The sequence below is a fragment of the Melitaea cinxia genome, chromosome 13, assembly GCF_905220565.1.
Source record: "Melitaea cinxia chromosome 13, ilMelCinx1.1, whole genome shotgun sequence".
Lineage (NCBI taxonomy): Eukaryota > Metazoa > Arthropoda > Insecta > Lepidoptera > Nymphalidae > Melitaea > Melitaea cinxia.
Window position 1 is genome coordinate 3,164,456 of NC_059406.1, and position 21,475 is coordinate 3,185,930.

Here is a 21,475-nt window from a genome sequence, read left to right on the forward strand (position 1 = left end):
TTTTAATGTAGATAAAGTAAACATGTAAAAATGTATGTACAATATAATTTGGTTCTACTAATGTATCATTTGATGTCACTGGTTAGATATTATCACAGTATAGTATAGTTATCGGCATGGATCTTGAGCACTGACCTTCAATATGAAAACGAATTTTGGGAATCTGTCAAAAAAAAAAAGAAACTTTACAATGTTACAATCATATTGTCGTATAGTGATTACAGTCGTAATTTGCGTCAAAACTTTCACTTATTGCCCTTCCTGATTCTTGATCTTTTCCTTAATCCAGGGGTGCTACACCTTTGGTAGAAATTAGTGCCTATTTTTCCTTAATCACTTTTTTTAATGATGAAATAGCTATCACCAATACTTAAATAAGCTCTACTATACTAATTTATTGAGTATTAAATACTAACTGTACTATTAACTAATACTAATGTTTTACTAAACAAAACTACTCAATTTCACTCTTTTCATATGTAATGAAAGCATTTTCTTGTAATACATAAAATTAAAAATGCGCAAAGCAGTCGCACTGTCGTCGAACAATCAAGATCCGTGCCGATGCCTGTATCTTGTTAGATTGTCACAAGTGATTTGAGCTCAATTACAATTTACATCACTATAATTATCATAAGATTTGGTTTTTGTTTTCAACCAAAAAATTGTAAAATGCATATAGGCTATATTTGTTCTTGTACATAATTGCCTTTTTATTAATTTAATTCAAAATAATCTTCTGTTCAATTTCGCGTTCGTTTCAAACAAAAGTGATACACACAGGGAAACTGACCCAGACCTAATGATGAAAATTTTATTCACGTTGAAGCTGTGTCACAGAGGTCATTGCAAACATTTTAGTTAACCAACCTAGTCTAGGTAATGTACCACATTATAGTTGTTTAAAAGTTAACATCTTTAATATCCATGTTACCAATGACTTCTGTTCGCAATCAGAAACATGTAACATTATTTACTAAACTGTTCGGATATATATTTTAATAGTAAAGGTATTTTTGTTTCTTTGAAGAAGAGTCCAACGCAAACGAATTGCAATTTGCTATCAAGTTGATACACACCGCTAAGATGTGCCTTTAAAGAATCAATGACGTCATTTATTGTTGTAGTTTAAGGGCCTGTTTTGCCTCCTACCGATAAAGCCCGTCAGTAACATGTGCGCGAGATAAACAGAAACTGGTGAAAAAAGTCCTACATGTGAAAATATTAATCACGGGATATACAGGACTGAACCTAATAATTGTTGTAATTAAAGTTCACCTCATTTATAATGGCATGGTAACGACTAGTCTTTTTATGTTAAAGAAACCGTGATATTTTTTTTAACAAATTAATCTTCTCGGCAAGTTTAACATGTACGTTACAGAGTATAGAGTAACGAACTGCTTCCTACACGGTACATAAGTTTGATATATTTTAATTGCATTTTAATTTACATGTATTGCATGTGAAAATTATTATAATTATTTTTTAAATATACAAATACTTATGTACGGTGTGAGCGGGACAAATTTCATTGAAAATTTTATTACTGTAAAGTTTTAGTAATTAAGTAGGTAGATTATGAAAAGCTAAATGTTAAATTACTGTGTATATTAAGACAAAATGGACTATAGGAGCTGAATTGTAACAACAAAAAATGTTAGTATAGTTTTGTAATTATCGAGAGTTGTTTATTAATGTGCGTATTATCTCATAGTATATTTTGAATTAGTAGTACTGCGTGATTATGTACTAGTTATTTTTGAAATTAATAAATTGCTTTAAAATTTACTTATGTTTATTTTTATCCTTTTATTTAATTGTTACAGTAGTAAGCTGATGTAAATAAACCTAATTTTAGGTATGTAGTACATGATACATTAGTTGAGTTAGCAGTAACAGACAGTAACAAATAGTAAAAGCAGTTAAGAATTACTCATAACTAAAATGTTTTATAATATTTCAAGTTTATGGTTTAATATAATATCTCTTAAATATATATAGATATACTTTTAAAAAACTTAGTTATTTGTATACAAATTTAGTTAGCAACAGTGGACTTATCTGAGAACTAATGTTTACATAGCAGGCTAGGAGTGTGCAGTAATGTAGACAACATAGATTCTTGAAAATAAATTAAATAATATTCGTAACATCAGACAATATACATAAACATACTACACTTAATATACTTTTGTGTGTAGTATGTATATGTATAATAGTATATTATGTGTAGTATGTATATGAATATACACACCACTACTTACATAAGAATGTACATATAAATCTCTATCTAATATCTCTTATTCCATAATGTAATAGTGTTGTCAACTAAGATTGATGATTTATATATTAATTTAAAATTCAAAGAGTATTAACATAATTCTTAACATAATATAAAGAAAATATTTTAAAAATTTTTGAGATATATTTCAAGAAATATATTTTAATTTAATATTTCTCTTGTCAACATTAAGAATCTTTTCAAGGTTCAAGGAAAAACTTTTTCAATTCAGGTGGTGCAGTGCATAGTTGCATTTTCAAATTAAATTTTAAAGCTCCTGGAAAATGTTTCAAAAGCTGATTCACCTCTAAATGATTACGCAATAATTCTTTAGCCATACGTTCACCTTGGGTGTTCTTGATTTTTGCGATTTTGATGACTGGTTCTAAAGTTATTTTGTTAAGTTGAAGTTTTCGTAATGCACACAACAATGGGTAATATCGGAATTGGTCATAAAAGTGCTCCGTTCCACTTACTGATGACAGAAACAGACGACATTTGATTTCGTTTTTGTTATCCCATTTCAGACCCAAAGCTGAGGCTTCAGAAGAGTTGAGAATAGGGAATCTCAAACGGTTTTCAAATGCATAAGCAGCAACCAATCCATTCAAACGATTTGCTGTAAATTCAAAGTTTTCAATTTGCACATTAGGACCAGTTTTTTTAATTAAAAGTGGTGTGCTGAAACAAAAAAAAAATAAAATAAAAAGATTTAGTACAAACAAAATACACATTATTGTAAATAAAATATTATGAAGTGTTTATAGATATACCCTAAACTTCAAAGTCAGACAAATTGCTGAAACAAAAAAAAATATTTGTTTAAAAATATTGGTAATTTTTAATGGATTAAAAAAAGAAGGTTCTCAATTTAACTGTATTTGATTTTTAATTTACCGATTTTGATGATTCTTTCTTTGACTAGTACTTTTCAATTATCCATAATGTGCATCCTATAATGTATTTATCACTTGTCAATTTAAATTGAAGTTAGTTTTTTTCAGTACAAAATTATAGTATCTACTTTCTCCCCTTGAATTGTTGTTTAAATCTGAATAGAGAACTTCAGACAGGTTTCTTTATCTATAACTTATCTATGATTTAAAGATAAAATATTTTGATTGATTTAACATTCTAAATGTAAAATACTAAATCTATACACAACAACTTGTTTATTTGGATATTTCCACAAAAAACGAAATTTAGTAGGAAATATTTGCTAATTTTCATAATGATGAGAAGAAAGCATAAAAATTTTGGATTTCTTATTAGAAATGTCTCACTCTCCAAAGAAGACTTGAGTATTGCGCCGTAGCTTGGCGGCCTCACTATATGCAACACAGTCATAGCCTAAGAATTGAGCAAATAAATACAAAAGCGTTTGAAGCACCTGAAACATTTTAAAATGGATTCATTGGAGAAGCCTAGGACTGCATCTGAACTACTTAATCTGAATTATTGTTTAAATTATTACACAACAATATTAATTGCCAACAGATAGACCTATCTGGATCCAAATAGCCCAGATAAAAATTGAACGAAAATTTTGGAATCCCTGTTTCAAACACACAATAGTTTACAATAACTTCCCACGGGCACAATCATAGTTTTTTATTTGGAACTTTTAGCAAGACAGGCACATTCGTCAAAATCGTACTTTTACAAGCTAACTGCGTGAAAATATTAGATACAAGAAAAATATAATATCGACTAATGCCTTACTTTCTTTCGAGATACATGCCGTCGACTTTAACGAGTTCACCAGGCTTTGTCTCTTTCAATGTTTTGCGCAGCTGGTAACCTTTTGCCAATATTGTTTCTATATTATCACTGTGTCGTAAGAATTCCGCATCTTTATACACATTATAAAACAATTTGCCCGAAAAAATTTGTTCTGGAACGACATGATTCGACGAAAATTCAAACTTTTTCATTATTCTGTAAGAAATTAATCGGTCGACTAAACACTGGCATCAACGTTAAAATAACACACAGTTAGTATTTTTGCTTATCAAGAATACAGTGATTAATGAGTCAACACTGATTGTAATTACTAGTAAATATAGTAACCGCACTTAATAGTTTAAGATAAATAAATTAACTTACAATAAGTTCGTGACTAAACAATGGACAGTGCGGTGCACTTCGCTGTAATAACTAATTAGTCCGTAGTAATCTGACCGACCATTAATTAGGGTGTGAAATTGTCAATTTCAATTCTGTTTGTAGCAATTAGGTATAAAGGGGCCTCCCCCTTTTGTTCAATATGACCAAAGTAAAAACTAGAGATAGCACCAAAGTTGCCAGTTGCCAGTTGCCAGTTAATGTCCAAGCCTTGCACAGCAAGATAACTCTCAAACAACATAAAATATAATATAATTTCCAATGTCACCTTAAGGAATCGAAAGTGAAAACATGATGTGATTTCATCGCACACGTTTTTCTGAGCTATTGTAAATTTATGTAATTGGTCGAATTTACTTAGTTTCAATGTGTAGTCTATTTCCGTTGAGAAAATTGTCACCTCGGATTGTGACTCATCTTTGTAAATCTGCTTACAGCCACTCCCTTTCATCAGTTAAGATCATAGTAAATTAGAAAATCGTGTTTATATTGAATGATATTGAAGTAAGCTCCTAATCTAAATATGATTCATATGATAGATTTATAAAAGACAAATACAATATAATTGTAGACCATTGTTTTGGTTTCATTTACGGGTAAGGTTAAATATAACTGTAATTTATTAATCATATATTACTGTAATATACAATTAAGGTATTCTACAAAAAAAGTGTGGAATAAATGAAGTCGCCTATATCTTATCGTTGGCAACCCGAAATACAACGTCTCGACCATGGAGCATAGAGAAAAATGCTCCATGGTCTCGACTCTCGACACTGTTTGATACTTGTAGTTTTTAACTTTTTACCATTAGATATTCGGATTTAGTACCTAATAGTTACTTGAGATTATTAATTTTTATTATTTATTGTTAATTAAAAGCCTTATTGCCGAAATGCGTACATTATTTATTATTGTGAAAATATGTTGTCTCTGCCTCTACCTAACCCGCTGCGAAACAGGTGTGAGGTATGTGTGTAATTATGTACCTATCACAATTGAGTATAAAGCGTTTATTTATTAATTTACGATTTACATAATTGAATCGAAAATGCAACAACACGTTTTATTTAAGTTTTTAATGTATTTTTGTATTTCAATACATAACAAATACGTTTAAACTTACATGAGTGCACTGTTATATCATTGGTTGCTACAGAATTTACTAGCAATTGACAAGTACCTCAGTATTACCACATTTATAAATATTTACTTCCCGCTGTCACCGCGTTATATTCTTTTTTGTCAAGTTATAAAAAACTTTATATATGTTTAGGGACTATTTTAGTGTCGGAATGAAAGTCTGTCTTTCTCCGCGCGTGCCGCTGTCGATGACTCATGCGCTTCGTTGCGAGTCGGAGGCACGGTAGCGCAGAGCGATAACTATAAATAGAACATACGTTCCCGCGGCTCGCTCTTTTCGGCGGCGATCGGCGCGGCGAACGGTTCTCTGACGTGTACTTCACTCGGCGGCGGCGTGATTGTACTTCGTGAAGATATGCATGAAGAATTGAAGAATACGTGCAAGTTAGCTTGAAGACTTCTGTGCATGTGATTACTGGTGCATCCGCTTGCATGGTGTGCTGTGCTACTTTCAAACAGTTCTTTTCAGAGCTAATAATTTTTTTTTTTCGAATTGTGGAGTGCTGTTGGCCCTAGCGGCCTTTACAGTGTCACCGGTGAGAGGGGCCGGGCACTTAGGCAATCCGGCCGCGAAGGAAGAATGGGAGCCCTCTGGGAGGGCTCGGGGGGGAAAGACGCCCGCCCTAAGGGTGTCTCCTAGCGAGATCGCACCTCGGCTTAGAGCGTCGTCGGAGTGGAGGAGGCGCTATGCGGAGCGCTGAGACGGCTTACGGACGGTCAGCTACGCGCCTAGGCGCGTGCGAGCCGTCAGAACGCGGGGACCTCGCCCTCGCCGGCGGGGGCGGTGTGTGTGTTTCTTGTGTGTGGTGTATATGGCGTTAAGCGCCGTGATCCTATCGTCAGGGTCGGTTAAGACGTGCATGGGACGCCTTTGTACGGTCTGTAAGTTACCTCTACCTACGTATCTGCAAGCCTCTGCTACAAGAGGATTTGGGTGACTGCGCGCTCTCTCAAAATACGCTGTAGCGAGTATTTTGAGGTGCTTCGCGATTGAATCGATCTTAAGGTCGCGATGTAAGTCGACATTGCGCACCTACCACGGCGAGTACGTGGCAGTGCGCAGAAACTTGTTCTGAATGATTTGGAGCCTATGGATGAGGGTTGGCTCCACATGAGCGAAGACGGGGCACGCGTAGGTCATAATAGGTCGTATGCAGGCCTTGTATATTGTCGTCTTATTTCTAAGAGACATTTTACTCCTCCCGCATAGCAGCGTGTGCAATCGACCTAGTACGAACGCTGCCCTGTTTCGGACCCGGTTGATGTGGGCTTTGAACGAAAGTTTACTGTCGAGAATGACACCTAGATACTTTGTTTCCTTTAGCCAAGGAATCGGAGTGCCGAACAGGGTAATGGTCCCGGGTCGACCTTTCGTCCAGAAGACGCGTCTAGTGTGCTTAACAAAGTGCACTGCTGCACTCTTTTCGGGATTTACTTCGATTCTCCATTTCCTAAACCACTCGCCGAGGGCGGTGGCCGCGGATTGGAGTCGAGAAGTTATAGCCTCGACGGAGGTGCCGGTCGTGAAGATGGCCGTGTCATCGGCGAATAGGGCCAGCTTGGTGGCTTTATTTTTGGGAATCGGGATGTCATTCGTGTACAACGAATACAGAAGCGGTGAAAGCACCGAGCCCTGAGGGACTCCGGCGCGAATAGGACGGGGCGAAGACAGAGTGCCGTCAACCCGATATCTGAAGGTACGATTTGACAAGAAGTCTCGTATGATGCGCACGAGATTATCTGGCAGCTCTAGTTGATAGAGCTTGTATATCAAGCCGTTATGCCCGACTTTGTCGAATGCCTTAGCGACATCAAAGAATAGAGCCCCCGTAGTGTGAGTACGGGATGTGGCGAAACCTTTTAGAGCTAACAATCTTGTTTCACGAACATTTAAACAGTTCTTTTCAGAGCTATGTGCTTTCTGTTTCACGAACACGTCAATGTTTCCTGGTAATGGTAATGGTTTGAGGTTATGAACGGTGAAGGTATTTTTAAGGTAAAGGTATCGGTAAGGTTAAATGGTAAAGGTATCGGTATCAGGTAAGTTATCTTGTAGTAGCCTCATTGAATTACTATTACTACTTAAGTAATAATAGTTCGATGTGGTAGGTAGCCACATATGCATTCAGCCTGTAACATCCCACTGCTGCGCATAGGCCTCTTTCTCCGTGTAGGAGAAGGATTGGAGCTTTATCCACCACGCTGTTCTATTGCGGGTGTGCAGATATATTCCCTACTATGAGTAGTGATAGCTATATATATATATATATATATATATATATATATATATATATATATGTAGTAAATAACAGAAGTAGCAAAGTGTAAATATAGACATAGATAAGAAAAATAATATATATCTATACATTACCATCAAACCGTATTTTGTATGGAAAAAAAAAACCGTCAGTGTCGGACTACGTCCTTATTTTACTAGGCAGTTACAGGACTGTCGATTTGTAGTTATAATGAAAAATCGCCTGTGGTATTATAATAATGCATGTATGAGTAACAAAATGCATGGGCATTTTGAGCCCATGGATGTAAGTTTTTAAATAAATAAATAAAAAGATCGCTATCAGGTATTGATAATAACAACCGGGACCGACGGCTTAACGTGCTCTCCAAGGCATTGTGGGGAGACCCACAGAACAGACATCAAAACCGGAAAGGAATATTTGCATATGTACAAATATTCTTTCCGAGCGTAAATCGAACCCGCAAACAACAGGTGTTTTAGGTGACTACTCGCACCACTACACGAGAGCGGTTGTAACTTTTTATTTAACAAATCAAAATGTTTATGTAATACGATTTATCACTTCACTCCTATATAATTTTTTATTATGTTAAATATGTAGGAACATAACGCAAAGAGCAACACGGAGTGCTCTATGTACATAACGCACCCACAGGCCGCAGTTTTTTTTATTTGGATATTTAGGTATATATTTGAAAAATTGGATCCGACTCTTGCTTGCTAGTTAGATTATTTTTCATCAGAGTTTATCGATAATATAAAATAAAAGCAATATTTTTTTATATATTTATATATTATTTCCACTAATGTCCCGGCCACACGATGCTCTCGATCCAGTCGACGAAGCTCGACACGCGCGTGTAGACGCCGGGCAGGTTGGGGCGCGCACACCCGATGCCGAACGACGTCACGCCTATCACGAAGTGCATGGAACCTTCTTTATTATCAGGAAGAGGCATTTTTACTTGAAGAGGGCCACCCGAGTCTCCCTATAATGAAAAATTTATAATAAAGTTATGTTAAATATTAACAAAGCAGTAAGAGTTCTAAGATGTTATCAAAATATTTAATTTTAAAAAGTTACTCATTTTCATTTAGTTCAAATTATTGTTGTTATAATTCTTCAAATCTTATTACACCTACAGAATCCCCTATTTGAAGGAACGTTGTTAGGAGTTAAACAACATTTGTTCTAGTTGACCTGACGAACTTCGTAACGCCTTATTTGTTTTCGTTAATATAATAATTGTATACAAAATAAAATATACCTATATTTTGCAGCATATCATTAAAATAGGTCCTGTAGTTTCGGTGATTACCGCGTAAAAACACCGTGACACGATAAATATATTGTTTCATACGTATATAATTATATATATGTTTTCTTGCTAATATTGTATTTACAAGTCTTATCCTACTAATATTAAATGTGAAAATTTGTGAGAAAGGATGTATTGTGTATGTATGTATATATGTATGTCAATGTGTGAGACTGTTACTTGCGGACAAACTTAAGAGCTTTTGCAAGTAAATGTAATGTAATGTATGCTTTTCTTAATGCTATAAATAATTAAAAAAAAGTATGTATGTTAGCTGGAGATCTAGAATAACACATAGGCTACTTTTTATCCCAACATTCCAACGGGATCGGAAATTACGCGATTGAAACCGCATAGCATAGCTAGTTCACCATAAAAATCCTACAACCTAGAAGATGTCTGAGAAAAGAAAGTTTTTTATCATCTAAATGGGAATAGTCAAGCATCGTACCTGACAAGCATCTACTCCGCCCTCGAGTTTCCCTGCACATATCTGATGGTCCTCGATACCGCACCAAAGTCGGCTGCAGGACGGTCGAAGCAGATAGTCGCATAACTGCGAGTCTATGATGTTGACCACGGCGGCTTGTAGCTCAGGAGATATTCGCCTGTTGGCTGTGAAGATCACAAAGGAACTTTTGAGTAAAGCAAACTTTTATTTTTATTTTTATATATGTATAACTAGGTCGGCAAACAAGCGTATGGCTCACCTGATGGATAGCGAATACTGTAGCCTATAGACGTCTGCAACACTAGAAACATCACAAACCCCCCCCCCCCCCTTCCCCATGAGCTCTGGTCACCTTACTCAACATCAGGAACACAACACTGCTTGAAAGCAGTATTATTTAGCTGTGATCTTCTGTAAGGTCGAAGTATTACCCCAGTCGAGCTACTCCATATTTTGAACAGTAAAGTTTCTGCTGTACCCTACCTCAGTTCTTTGTGATAACTTAGTAATTTGGTGCGCCGAATTCATAAGAAATAGAAGGAAAGAAAAAAGAAAGAAAGACAAAAAATATTTTACAACACTGACAATAATTTATTTAAAAAATCATAAAGATAAAAGAAAAGTCAACTATAATTGTATTTGCTCGCAAACGAAAAAAAACCGACTTCGATTACATCGACAAGTTATACAACGTAGGAAGACGAAAATATAGTCAAGTAAATACGCGTTATCAAAGATTACTCAAAAAGTTGTTATCAGATATCGATAAAATTTATATGTGACCACATGACAAACATCAGCTTTCGATTAAATTAAAAATTATTAAAATCGGTACACCCAGTAAAAAGTTATTGCGGATTTTTGAGAGTTTCCCTCGATTTCTCTGGGATTCCATCATCAGATCCTGGTTTTTTTAACTTGGTACCAAACTAGGAATATCTTCTTTCCAACAAAAAAAGAATTATCAAAATTGGTACATTCAGTAGAAAGTTATGCGGTATAATACAACGTAGTTTGACGAAAAAAGCGTCAAGTAAAAACGCATTATTAGATATAACTCGAAAAGTAGTAGTTAGATCTCAAATTTTAAATGGGACCAAATGACACACCACTACCTTTCGATTAAAAGAAAATTTGTCGAAATCGGTCCACCCAGTCAAAAGTTCTGAAGTAACATACATAAAAAAAAAAAAAAAAAAATACAGTCGAATTGAGAACCTCCTCCTTTTTTGGAAGTCGGTTAAAAAGAATACTGCAAACAAATACAAACAGAGAACTTAAATATAGCTTACGGAATACCTGTCTCAATGACACCCCATCCAGTGAGAGTAGCTGTTGTTCCCAGACTGTCTGTGTTAAAATCACTCCAAAGGCAGGCAGGTTGCAAATAGCTAGTAAATGTCTGCTCTTTTGCCAATTCTACCAAAGCTATGTCAAAGTATTTTTTCGGAGCTGAATACTGTGGATGCACGATGATTCGCACGATATTGGCATCGACGGGCTCTTGGACATTGAGGTATTTCTGTATTTTTATTTTTACGTATTATATAATACTGTAATAATTATACTGTAATTTCATTAGTCATGATTTATCGGAAAACTTGAAATGAATCTGTGAAAAATTGTTTGAACGTTTAGAGTTCATCACTCATCATCATCACTTCAGCCTACCGCAGTCCGCTGCTAGACATAGGCCTCCACAAGTTCACGCCAAAAATGGCGTGAACTCATCTGTTTGCCCATAGTCACCACGCTAGGCAGGCGGGTAGGTGACTGCAGTGCTGGCTTTGTCGCATCGAAGACGCTGCTGCTCGTCTTCGGCCTGTGTATTTAAAGCCAGCAGTTGGATGGTTATCTCACCATCGGTCGGCTTTTTTAAGTTCCAAGGTGGTAGTGGAACTGTGTTATCCCCTAGTCACCTCTTACGACACCCACGGGAAGATAGGGGGTGGCTATATTCTTTACTGCCGTAACCACACGACTTTAAGAGTTTTCCGACCATTTTATTTTTATTATACTAGGATATTCAGTCTAAATAAATGAAGAACGTGTATACCTAAATCCCTTAAAAGTTTACATTGTAACTTATGTAGTCACTTCAGCGGGTATAGAACTTACGACATCAATAATATTCTTATCTCCAAGTCTGATGATTTCAGGATATTGACTCTTCAAGTTAGAGTCTCTCGGAGACTTGGAACAGTGCGCGGCGGTGAGCGCGTACTTCGAGCTGATGAGAGCGCTGCCGCACTTAAATATCCACGTGCCATTTATAACCCTCCATCCAAGCGCTCCCTTAAGAATTAAATACAATTCTAGATATAAAAAAAGTTATGGCTTTTAGTTTGATTTTTTAAGTATATATTTTAAACAAACCTTATGTGATAAGGTTGTATATAAATTAATGAATTATATATATTAATAATATAATGAATTATATATATTAATAATATTATACAAAATAATGGCAGGTATTTGGGGTATTATTCGAAAATTGCACTACACATTCGTTAAGAATATAATATAAGTACGTTACATGAAAGAAATATCAGCTTTTATTTATAATGAACCGATATGACTCTGACTTTTTAATTTGCCTTAATTATAACTGAATCTCGGCAATGAAAGTAAGTTGTATATATTAGAATAACCACTAAGACAACTCTATCAAATAACAGTAAAGAGTGGATTCAACTTCTTAGTAAAAGAAGACTAAAAATGCTAGTTTAAATATTTATGTTATCTCTCCGTCGGTCGTGCCTGCTTGATCAATTATATGAGATCACGAGGCATTATTATATCTAGCTTTATACTGGAACCATTCTGAGATTGCTAAGTCTTGAAAAGTGATATCTATTAACTAAATATACTTGCGTAAAGGTCTTCAAACTTTTGTTACGAGTCATAAAGGTAGCTGTGAATAAACCAAGTAGTTTACAAGAATTTTTCATACCATATGGGGATATTCTCCAGGTAATGTAGTCTTTCCGCCGATTACGAAATGTGGCTTGGGATTTAAAGAATCTAAGTATTTCTGGAAACCTGCATAAATAATACAACGATAAATTAGTTTGGCTTTTAGTGTTATATGTTTTCTATGCCCTGTCCGATACCCAAAGGTTGTCTGGAAGAAATCGCTCTTTTAGCAACTTGACCGCCTTTTTACATCTTCCTCTAATTGTACTACATTTGTTTGTATCTTTTAATGATGTGCAATAAAGAATATTATTATTATTTGTATTTGGTCATTTTTCACAGCCTTTGGCTGGTTTGTCTGCATTTACAGGTCAAAAAGGGGGGTAATGATGACGGGTCAAAACCAAGTAAATGCAGCATGTGGTGTGTTAAAATTATGTGTTGTGGGGAATTTCGTGTTCGTCAATTTGCAAGAACTTTCTTAAGATTCGGCTATATTTAAAATGGCGGCTTTTTGTAAGGTGATGTAAAGAGTTTCGTTTAATTCTAGTAGTTTGAGACTACTTCATCTTTTAGTTTAGTATATTTGTTGATTTTTTCAGAAATTGTCTTTGTAGGTTTATGAGTGTTGGGAATAGCAATATCTATCAGATAGGTTATTTTAATTAATTTATTTTGGAGCGTTATATCCGGTCTATTGTAGTGGATGGTTCTGTCTGTAAGTACTGCGCGATCAAAATAGAGCTTATGTGTATCGTTTTCTAAAACTGTTTGTGGCTTATATTTGTAATAAGGTGTGTTTGTGTTCTGTATGAGTTTGTGTTTGAGTGCTAACTTTTGGTGAATGATGTTGACTACTTGGTTATGACTATGCGTGTAATCTGTTTGTGTGAGTGTTGTACATGCCCCGGTAATATATTGAATGGTCTCTGGTTGAACATGGCATTTATCGTTTGATATCGAGGGGTCTTTGATTTTTCTATAGTTTTTGCTATTTGGTTTTGTATCGCTATTATAAATCCTTCGGTCTCTGGGAATAGGATTCCTATTTTAAGCCATCTGTTTGAGGCGGCGGTGTTTATGTGGGGTTGTTCTAGATCGTGGTAATGGCGGCCGTGTAATTCTTTTCTCTTCCAGCTATCTAGTTTTTGTATTTAAGGATCGTTACTTTGGGTATATTATTATTATTATTATTATTATTATGTTTTTCTTTTTTTATGTTACGTTTTGAATTTTTTTATTTGATATTTCATACTATTTCAAACTCTGGTGATGAAAACATACCAAGTACCAATTGATCATAAAATTTTTGTATATTTTTATATACTTTGTTTTTTAGTCTAGTTATAGCGTATAATTTTATTAGGTCTAGAACTCTCTGACCCGAATGCCCGACCTTCGTTATTTTATAAAAGCTGAAAGTTTCTCAGCACATTCTCCCAACACTGGTCGCTCGCTCGCTTCACCACCCAGTTAAAGTCACTTAGTCAAAAGTTCTGACGTAACATAAAAAAATACAATCGAATTGTGAACTTCGTCCATTTTAGGAAGTCGGTTAAAAAGTATCCATTCGGTACTTTATGACTTTTGTGAATTATATTTCTATTTAGTTTAAATTTGTAAAAATATCGGTACTCACATGCACTAGCCTTTTGTTTTTTGTTAGCTCTATTTTGCCTTTCCCATATATACTCCTGACACTCTGAAAATAATAGTTTCCTTTTTTAAAAATTAAGCTTAAGAAAGAAATTAATAAAAAATCTGTTGTGTGTTGTAAATATCCAAAATTTTATGCATATTTATAGTCTGTCTTTACTGTCAAAAATAGGCCTATGTTCTGTGTCTTTTAATATATATAATACATTATAATTTTCATCATTTGCGGTTCTGCGTTACATTAATTCTTTTTTTATACCTAAACTTACTTACTGTAAGTAAAAAACTAAATTTGTTTTAACCTAAATTCTTAAAGACGTCTTATCAAACAGCGTTACAAATCTTTTCGAAGATTACGCTAATAAGATAGCAATTACATTAAATCAACGCATGGATCTACCAAAGTATTTCTCTTTACGTATGTTACACTGAATTCTGAGGCTCTCTATATAGTCTACAAAATACTAGACAAAGTGACACTTTGTAGTATTCGGTCTTCTGTGCTTATAGTAAGTTGATATTTTCTTACCTTAGGTACCGAATTGTTTCTTTATGTTTGTTCATGTGTTGTGAAATTAAATATTAAAAGAAGTAATAATAGAGATCTTAGAAGGCTCCTGTGTTTTATAGATAAGACAGGCTTAGGACATTTATAAGATAGATTTTAGAGTGAAGAGACCCATTTGTATAAAATAAAATATACCATTCAATATATTTATGTATATTTTACTACTTATTAGCAGAAAATAACTTTTTGGTTAATAAATACGACAAAATTGCCTTTAAAAAAATTCTTACTAGCTTCACTTATCCTGCGTCCTGGTTGTCTAAAATCCGGTTTAACTGGATTATAATTGCAAGGATTTTCTGTTGTAGTTGCTGGACCTTTCATCGTTGTTGTTGAAATTAAATTTGCAGGAATAATATTCTGAAAAAAAAAACGGCTATTTCGTTATTTGACTTAAAAAAAAATAAAGGTAACCAACATATAAGTAAAAACATTATATATATATATATTTTTTCATTTTCAAACTCCACTTTACCTATCAGATAGTTCTTTCGTATCCTGTGAATTTAAAAGTATTACCTATAAATTTTTACAATTGATAACTTAAGAAATAATTTATAAATTGTAGTTTGTTAGATGAGGTGAAAGAAGATCTAGCCTATTTTTTCTTTTTGATAAAGTCTGTCACTAACTTACTAACCCATGTACAAAATAAACTTTAAAAGCAACCTGTGTGACAGACCCTTAGACATGCTCGTTAACAGTTAGATACTTACGATGTTTTTATTAAAATTGTTTGACCAAATCCATGGTTGCTGCGGCTGTAATGAGAAAAAGTATAAGTGAAACAGGTATAGCTTATTTAACTCAGCTTGACTCTGAGTAGTTGTATTTGTGCATATAAAACTTTGATTGATGTGACACTGACGTCGTAGTGCTTATTCGAGCAACACGTTGTCTTATCATAACGTCAACAATAACAATCATTACATAGTATAAAATAAAGCCGCAACACGCTGTCTGTTTGCTTCGATATTTAAAGCTACGCAACGGATTTTGATTCAATTTTCTGTAGTAACTATAGTGATTTCAGAGGAAGGTTTATATGTATAATACATGCATAATATAGTAGAGGAACACTGATAGTTTTTGAAACCGCACGAAGCCGGGGCGGGTCGCTAGTTATAAATGACAAATAATTAATGCTTCGCACCCACTAATATTGACTCCTGTGTGTGTATTTATCTGGCAATACACAATACACAAGCAGAAACGTCCAGATTACGGCAAACACATGTATGGCACATAACCCTATAAAAATGTTATATGTAACAATATTATGTTAAGCTATGTGCGAGGATCAAATCTATGACAGCTGTGACCTTTGCGTCAACACGTCGTCAACCTTCGAGGTAGTGACGTTTTATTATTTTCAATACGATTCTTGAGTCATGACGTTAATATTAGGTAGGTAGGTACATAAGCGGCACTCTAGCCAGTTTAATACCGCTATAGTAGGTATATACCTAATGTTATCGCGATAAAGGAAAACACAAGTATGAGGAATAATGACTTTATATTTATTTACTAGCTGACCCCGCAAACGTGGTTTTGCCATATATTTTATTAGCCTTATCACCCCCCCCCCCCCCCCTTATAGCTTAGAGGTATGAAAAATAGATGTGGTTCGATTCTCAGACCTACCCGATATGCACACAATATTTCACGAGAATCGGTCAAGCCGTTTCGGAGGAGTTTAACTACAAACACCGCGACACGAGAATTTTATATATTAGATAATGTATGTTACGTATGTTATATTATATATTTATTCATTCACTACTAATATAAGTTCATCGTCCCTGTTACTGGACTGTTTATTAACAAAGAAGTTTCTTTAACATACCCTTTTATATCCCGTTGAATTTAAAGCAGCAGACGAAACGACGCACCATACTGAAATATAAAATGATTTTTATTTTATAGGATACTTACGCCGAGTTGCACGAAACAAACTTAAAATTTAAGTAGAGATTAAACTAATTTAATCACAAGAATTTCATACAATTCTTGCGATTAAATTAGTTTAATCACTACTTAAATTTTAATTTCTTTTCGTGCAACTCGGCGTTATTAACTTTATAAATATACGTCATACTCTAAAGTTGCCGTTAAAGCAATCTTGACTGAGTATAACAGTAACTATCACAAAGTGATAGTAATTATAGTACATTTTTGCGGTCCAAGCCTATTGGTAATTATGTGCAGGATAAACTATCAACCTGCGGTGAAATTATATATCATCATTAATATCGAAATCAATACAGCATATTTTATGCGAAATAATTATGTTAATTCATGAGATATTTTTGCTTTTTTTCCTCAAATACGACTTAGAGAACTGGTTTTACAACAAGACGAATCAATATGAAATTCTTTAAAACATTTGATTTTGTTATTTTTTTTTTATTATATATTTTGTGAGAATTTAATAGCAAGGTATTTTATGTCAGACATGACTTAATTCATAATAATTGACAGTTTCTCTTTAAGAATAACAAACTTCAGAGGAGGGTTTCTTGCAGATTACTCTATGTAAAATCTACATCAGAATCGGAGGACCGCCTTAAACATAATTAAATTTTCAAATACTAATGTAAAACTACGAAGTGTAAAATGACGATTTAAGCGTTACTTTGAAACTTACTTGAATAATAATAATAATTTTTTTATAAATATCTTATGGCATACCTACGTACACACAAGGTCGTCTGTTCCTACAGTAAGCAACCTAATGCTTGTGTTACAGCCAACTTTTATAGCTAAATCTTTAAATATACATAGAAACAATACAATAATATATTTATTTATGAAATCTATATAAGTTATCAATATAAGTTACACTGAGTCCTTCCAATACGTTATCGGAGATACTTGTTGTGGGAATTACTTGCAACTTCCCAAGTCTTAACTAAGATTTAATACAAACGGTAACAATATGACACACGGTAACATATATAAATACAAATATTACTACAGACTCCGGCGGGAATTGAACCGGCAATCCACCGAGCAGAAAGCAGGGTCACTAAAAATATATGCGACAGTGAGCTAGGCAAAGGAGGAGGAAGGCTAGGAGGCCTATGTCCAGCAGTGGACTGCGATAGGCTGAAGTGTGTGTGTGTGTGTGTGTGTGTGTGTGAGCTAGGCAAAACAATTAATAATAAGGTATTTACTAGCAATAACCGGGTTAATAATTCGCATTAAATAAGAACAAAAATTACACAGATTGTCAATCATGTTGACGTTGTTTCAACATTAAAACCGTTATATACTCGTATGTAATTTTAATAATAATGTTTTTTTTTTGTTGTGGATGCCGGTAGAGCAAGCAATATCTATAAAATGATATATAATTTATGTGGAGTAATTGTGAGGTTTTTTCTAAAAAGGGAGGCAAACATCTTAACCTTAGCGTATTAATATAATTATAAATGATTTTTAATGATCCTGTACCTAGTGATGAAGAAAATATTACGAAGCCACAGAAGTGTTGTCTGTGAACTGTGTCAGAACTGTGTTCGATAAAGACGGTAAATTTGAGATTTCATTGCTATTATTTTCTTAAGCTGATGCCATATATATAGTAAATTTATCTATACATATAATAAAATGGTAGGAAAGTCAAAACTGTACATTGAATATTTTTTTAAAAGAATCCTTGGGGTGTGATCTACAATCGATACCGAAGCCAAAAATATAGTTTTTAGAATTTTCGTCTGTCTGTTTGTCTGTATGTATGTCCGGGATAAACTCAAAAAGTACCGCATGGATTTATTTCAAATTTGGCACGAATATTATTAAGAAGTGTGGTCAACATATAGGCTACATATTATCATGCTATCACCTACCGGGAACGAGCAGTGAACCTTTATTTCCTCAACGCATTCTGTAACGTGTTATCTAACGACGCATATTTGAATATTGTTGTTATTATATTAATAACCATGCTATATAAGCTAGCTTCACACTATAAAAATCACGTAATATAAGTAACTAAGCCGATAAACATTATTAAATGAATATAAGTAGACAAGACAATTTTAAAGCAGCGCCGCGCCATCTATGAGATTTTTCTGTAGATATGAAATGTAAAGAAGAAACGAGTAAATGCATGTTATTTTAAAAGGTATATTCGTAGGTAGGTATTTTTGGTGCTGTATAGCGTTCACGCAGACGATGTCGCGGGCAGCAGTTAGTTACTAAATAAATTGAAAAAAAAAACTTACAACAAAATAGAAGTAACATAGTACATATGTATTAAGATCACCGTATCTACATGGTTCAAGAGTTCATGAGTTCGTGGCTTATTAGTGGTTTTCCCTTGATTATAGATAATTTTATTTACTCGCAAATGAAAAAAAAACCGACTTCAATTGGGTACATCGACAAGCAATACAACTTAGACGAAAAAATAGCCAAGTAAATACGCGTTATCCAAGATTACTCAAAAAGTGTACATCAGATCTCGATCAAATTTGTACCTATATGGAAATCGGTATACAGATAAATGAAACCACACTCAACGAAAGACAAGCATCAGCTTTTCATTAAAACAAGAATCATCAAAATCCAGTAAAAACTTATGAGGTATATTACAACGTAGGTCGACGAAAAAATAGTCAAGTAAATACGCGTTATTGGACATAACTCGAAAACTAATTGTCAGATCTCGATTAAGACCTTTCCTTAGGATTAAAAAAAGAATTATCGAAATCAGCCTACCCAGTTAAAAGTTCTAAAGTATTAGAATGATGTATCTATTAGAAAAAATACAGACGAATTGAGAATCTCGTCTTTTTTTGAAGTCTCTTAAAAATAACAAAAATTCAATGAGCATGGTATTTCTTTGAGGTGTAAGTAGTTTTGATATTTACAACCTTTGCTATGTTAAATAAATCAAACTTTGCTTAAGCAGGTTTCAAAAGCACTTGTCAAACGTCATTTTAGAAACAATTTTTTAGTGTTTAATCAATTAATTATAGTCAAAGTGAAGATTCCGTTGATTTGGAATGTAGATTGTGTTGAGAAGAATCGGGAAGATAATCAGAAGCTTCTTGCATGAAATACGTCGCCACTAAACCCACATCTTTATTATTCAAATAATTTTTAACCGAATAATAAGTTATGACTATAAAATACTATTTAATAAAAACTTTATATAAGTTAGCTTACTATCGATACAAACATCATTACTATATTATAAGTTTATAAAAATAATTCTTCGTTTACTGTAAAACTATTTTTTGTATTTTTATGAATTTATTCATAATTAAGGAATAAGGAATAAATCTTGCAAGACAAGTAAAGAAAGTCTTAACTATAAATAAATATATAAACAATTGACGATATTAAAAATAAAAATCGTTTTCTTTTAAAGTAAAATCATATTTTTAAATGGATTTATAAAAATTTATAAGAAAATATTATAAATATTACCTTATAAAAGAAACAAATAATAATTAGCTCAAACATGAAATTCCGGAATAATCAATTTACTCATAACCTACCTACACAAACGCTCAAAAGTAACTTCAAAAACATAATTATAACTCTTTAAACTTCAAGGAATAAAAACACTAATTTTTAACACGTTTTTAAAGAACTTCGTAAATTTTAAAACCAAAATTTCACTAAAATAAATTACGCAAAAAAAATTAAAACGTAATAGCAAAGTGACGTGTATACCAAACGAGTGGCATAAGCAACTGCCGATGTCTTGTTTTTATCACTACAATTTGTAAAACAAAGTCTTTAGGTACGTCTGTCTGTGAATGATCTCAAAGAATACTGAACCGAAAATCTGAGCGATCATGAGTGACGTATATTAGGCGTAATTTTAAATTTTATAAATTTGTTGAAATATGATGATAATTTTTTAAAAGGTCAGAATGAACTGTCTGTAACCGTTTCTTTTTGGGTGTGCTAGAACTTGGAAGTAATCACTTATATAAGCACACCATTATACGTGAGTCTCCATGACAAATATATTATGTATATAATTTTGTACCTATAAAAATAAATATATAACAAAAAAAATGTCTCATGGAATTGTTTCTCTTTTATAGGTCTAAGATACAGTCCGCGAGTATAGGTTCATTCTTCGTATCTGCTTTTGACGATGTCCAAGGTAACCAAAAAATATGATAATTAATTTGTACGTGACCTAAGAGTAATTAGAAAGCTATTTAGACGTACACAGTATTAATTTGCCAAATTAAATATCTTGGTTACCTTCAGTGTTTATGCACGTTATGATTGTCTTTTACACCATATACTTTAAGTGAATATTTTAGGAAGTTATTGATCTTACGAATTATCTAGTCTCAAACGGATGCTTCATGGTCGCACGGCGTCTCTCACTGTCGCGAACATCACGCTTGTTGTAGACCTTGCTTAAAAGATGATTCTTATACTAGCCGTGTGAAGCTAAGACAAGTCGCTAGTTAAACTTAATATGACATTTATACACTAGATATGTTCCCGATAAAGGTATGCGTATAGGGTATTTTTGTTCTGAATATATATTTTTTTATCATTTTACGTAGTTAACTATTTATTTACTAAATTATGATAGAGGCGTAACGTGATCAACAATATAGCCTATAGGTATAGGCCTTTTTTCAAAATTTTATAGGACAACTTTGGATATACACAACTGATTAAAATAAGCTGGATTTAGGTCATTATTATCCTGTTCACATATAATGTTTTATAAATAGTACGCTACAGCCTGTAATATCCCATTACTGGG

The 21,475-nt window shown here is 33.6% G+C and overlaps 2 protein-coding genes across 2 annotated transcripts; both read right to left on the minus strand.

Annotated features, from left to right (window-relative positions):
* Window positions 1–1,780: 1,780 nt before the first annotated feature.
* On the minus strand, window positions 1,781–4,271 carry LOC123658985. Its single transcript, XM_045594271.1, has 2 exons — window positions 4,007–4,271; window positions 1,781–2,965 (listed from the first exon to the last, which is right to left on the minus strand). The coding sequence occupies exons 1-2, from the start codon at window positions 4,216–4,218 to the stop codon at window positions 2,485–2,487; spliced, it is 693 nt and encodes a 230-aa protein (XP_045450227.1). The 5' UTR covers window positions 4,219–4,271; the 3' UTR covers window positions 1,781–2,484.
* A 4,290-nt stretch (window positions 4,272–8,561) lies between these two features.
* LOC123658797 (serine protease Hayan-like) lies at window positions 8,562–20,450 on the minus strand. Its single transcript, XM_045594101.1, has 10 exons — window positions 20,232–20,450; window positions 16,568–16,617; window positions 15,438–15,482; window positions 14,952–15,081; window positions 14,137–14,199; window positions 12,535–12,623; window positions 11,700–11,876; window positions 10,881–11,103; window positions 9,582–9,745; window positions 8,562–8,800 (listed from the first exon to the last, which is right to left on the minus strand). The coding sequence occupies exons 1-10, from the start codon at window positions 20,263–20,265 to the stop codon at window positions 8,615–8,617; spliced, it is 1,161 nt and encodes a 386-aa protein (XP_045450057.1). The 5' UTR covers window positions 20,266–20,450; the 3' UTR covers window positions 8,562–8,614.
* Between the last annotated feature and the right edge of the window lie 1,025 nt (window positions 20,451–21,475).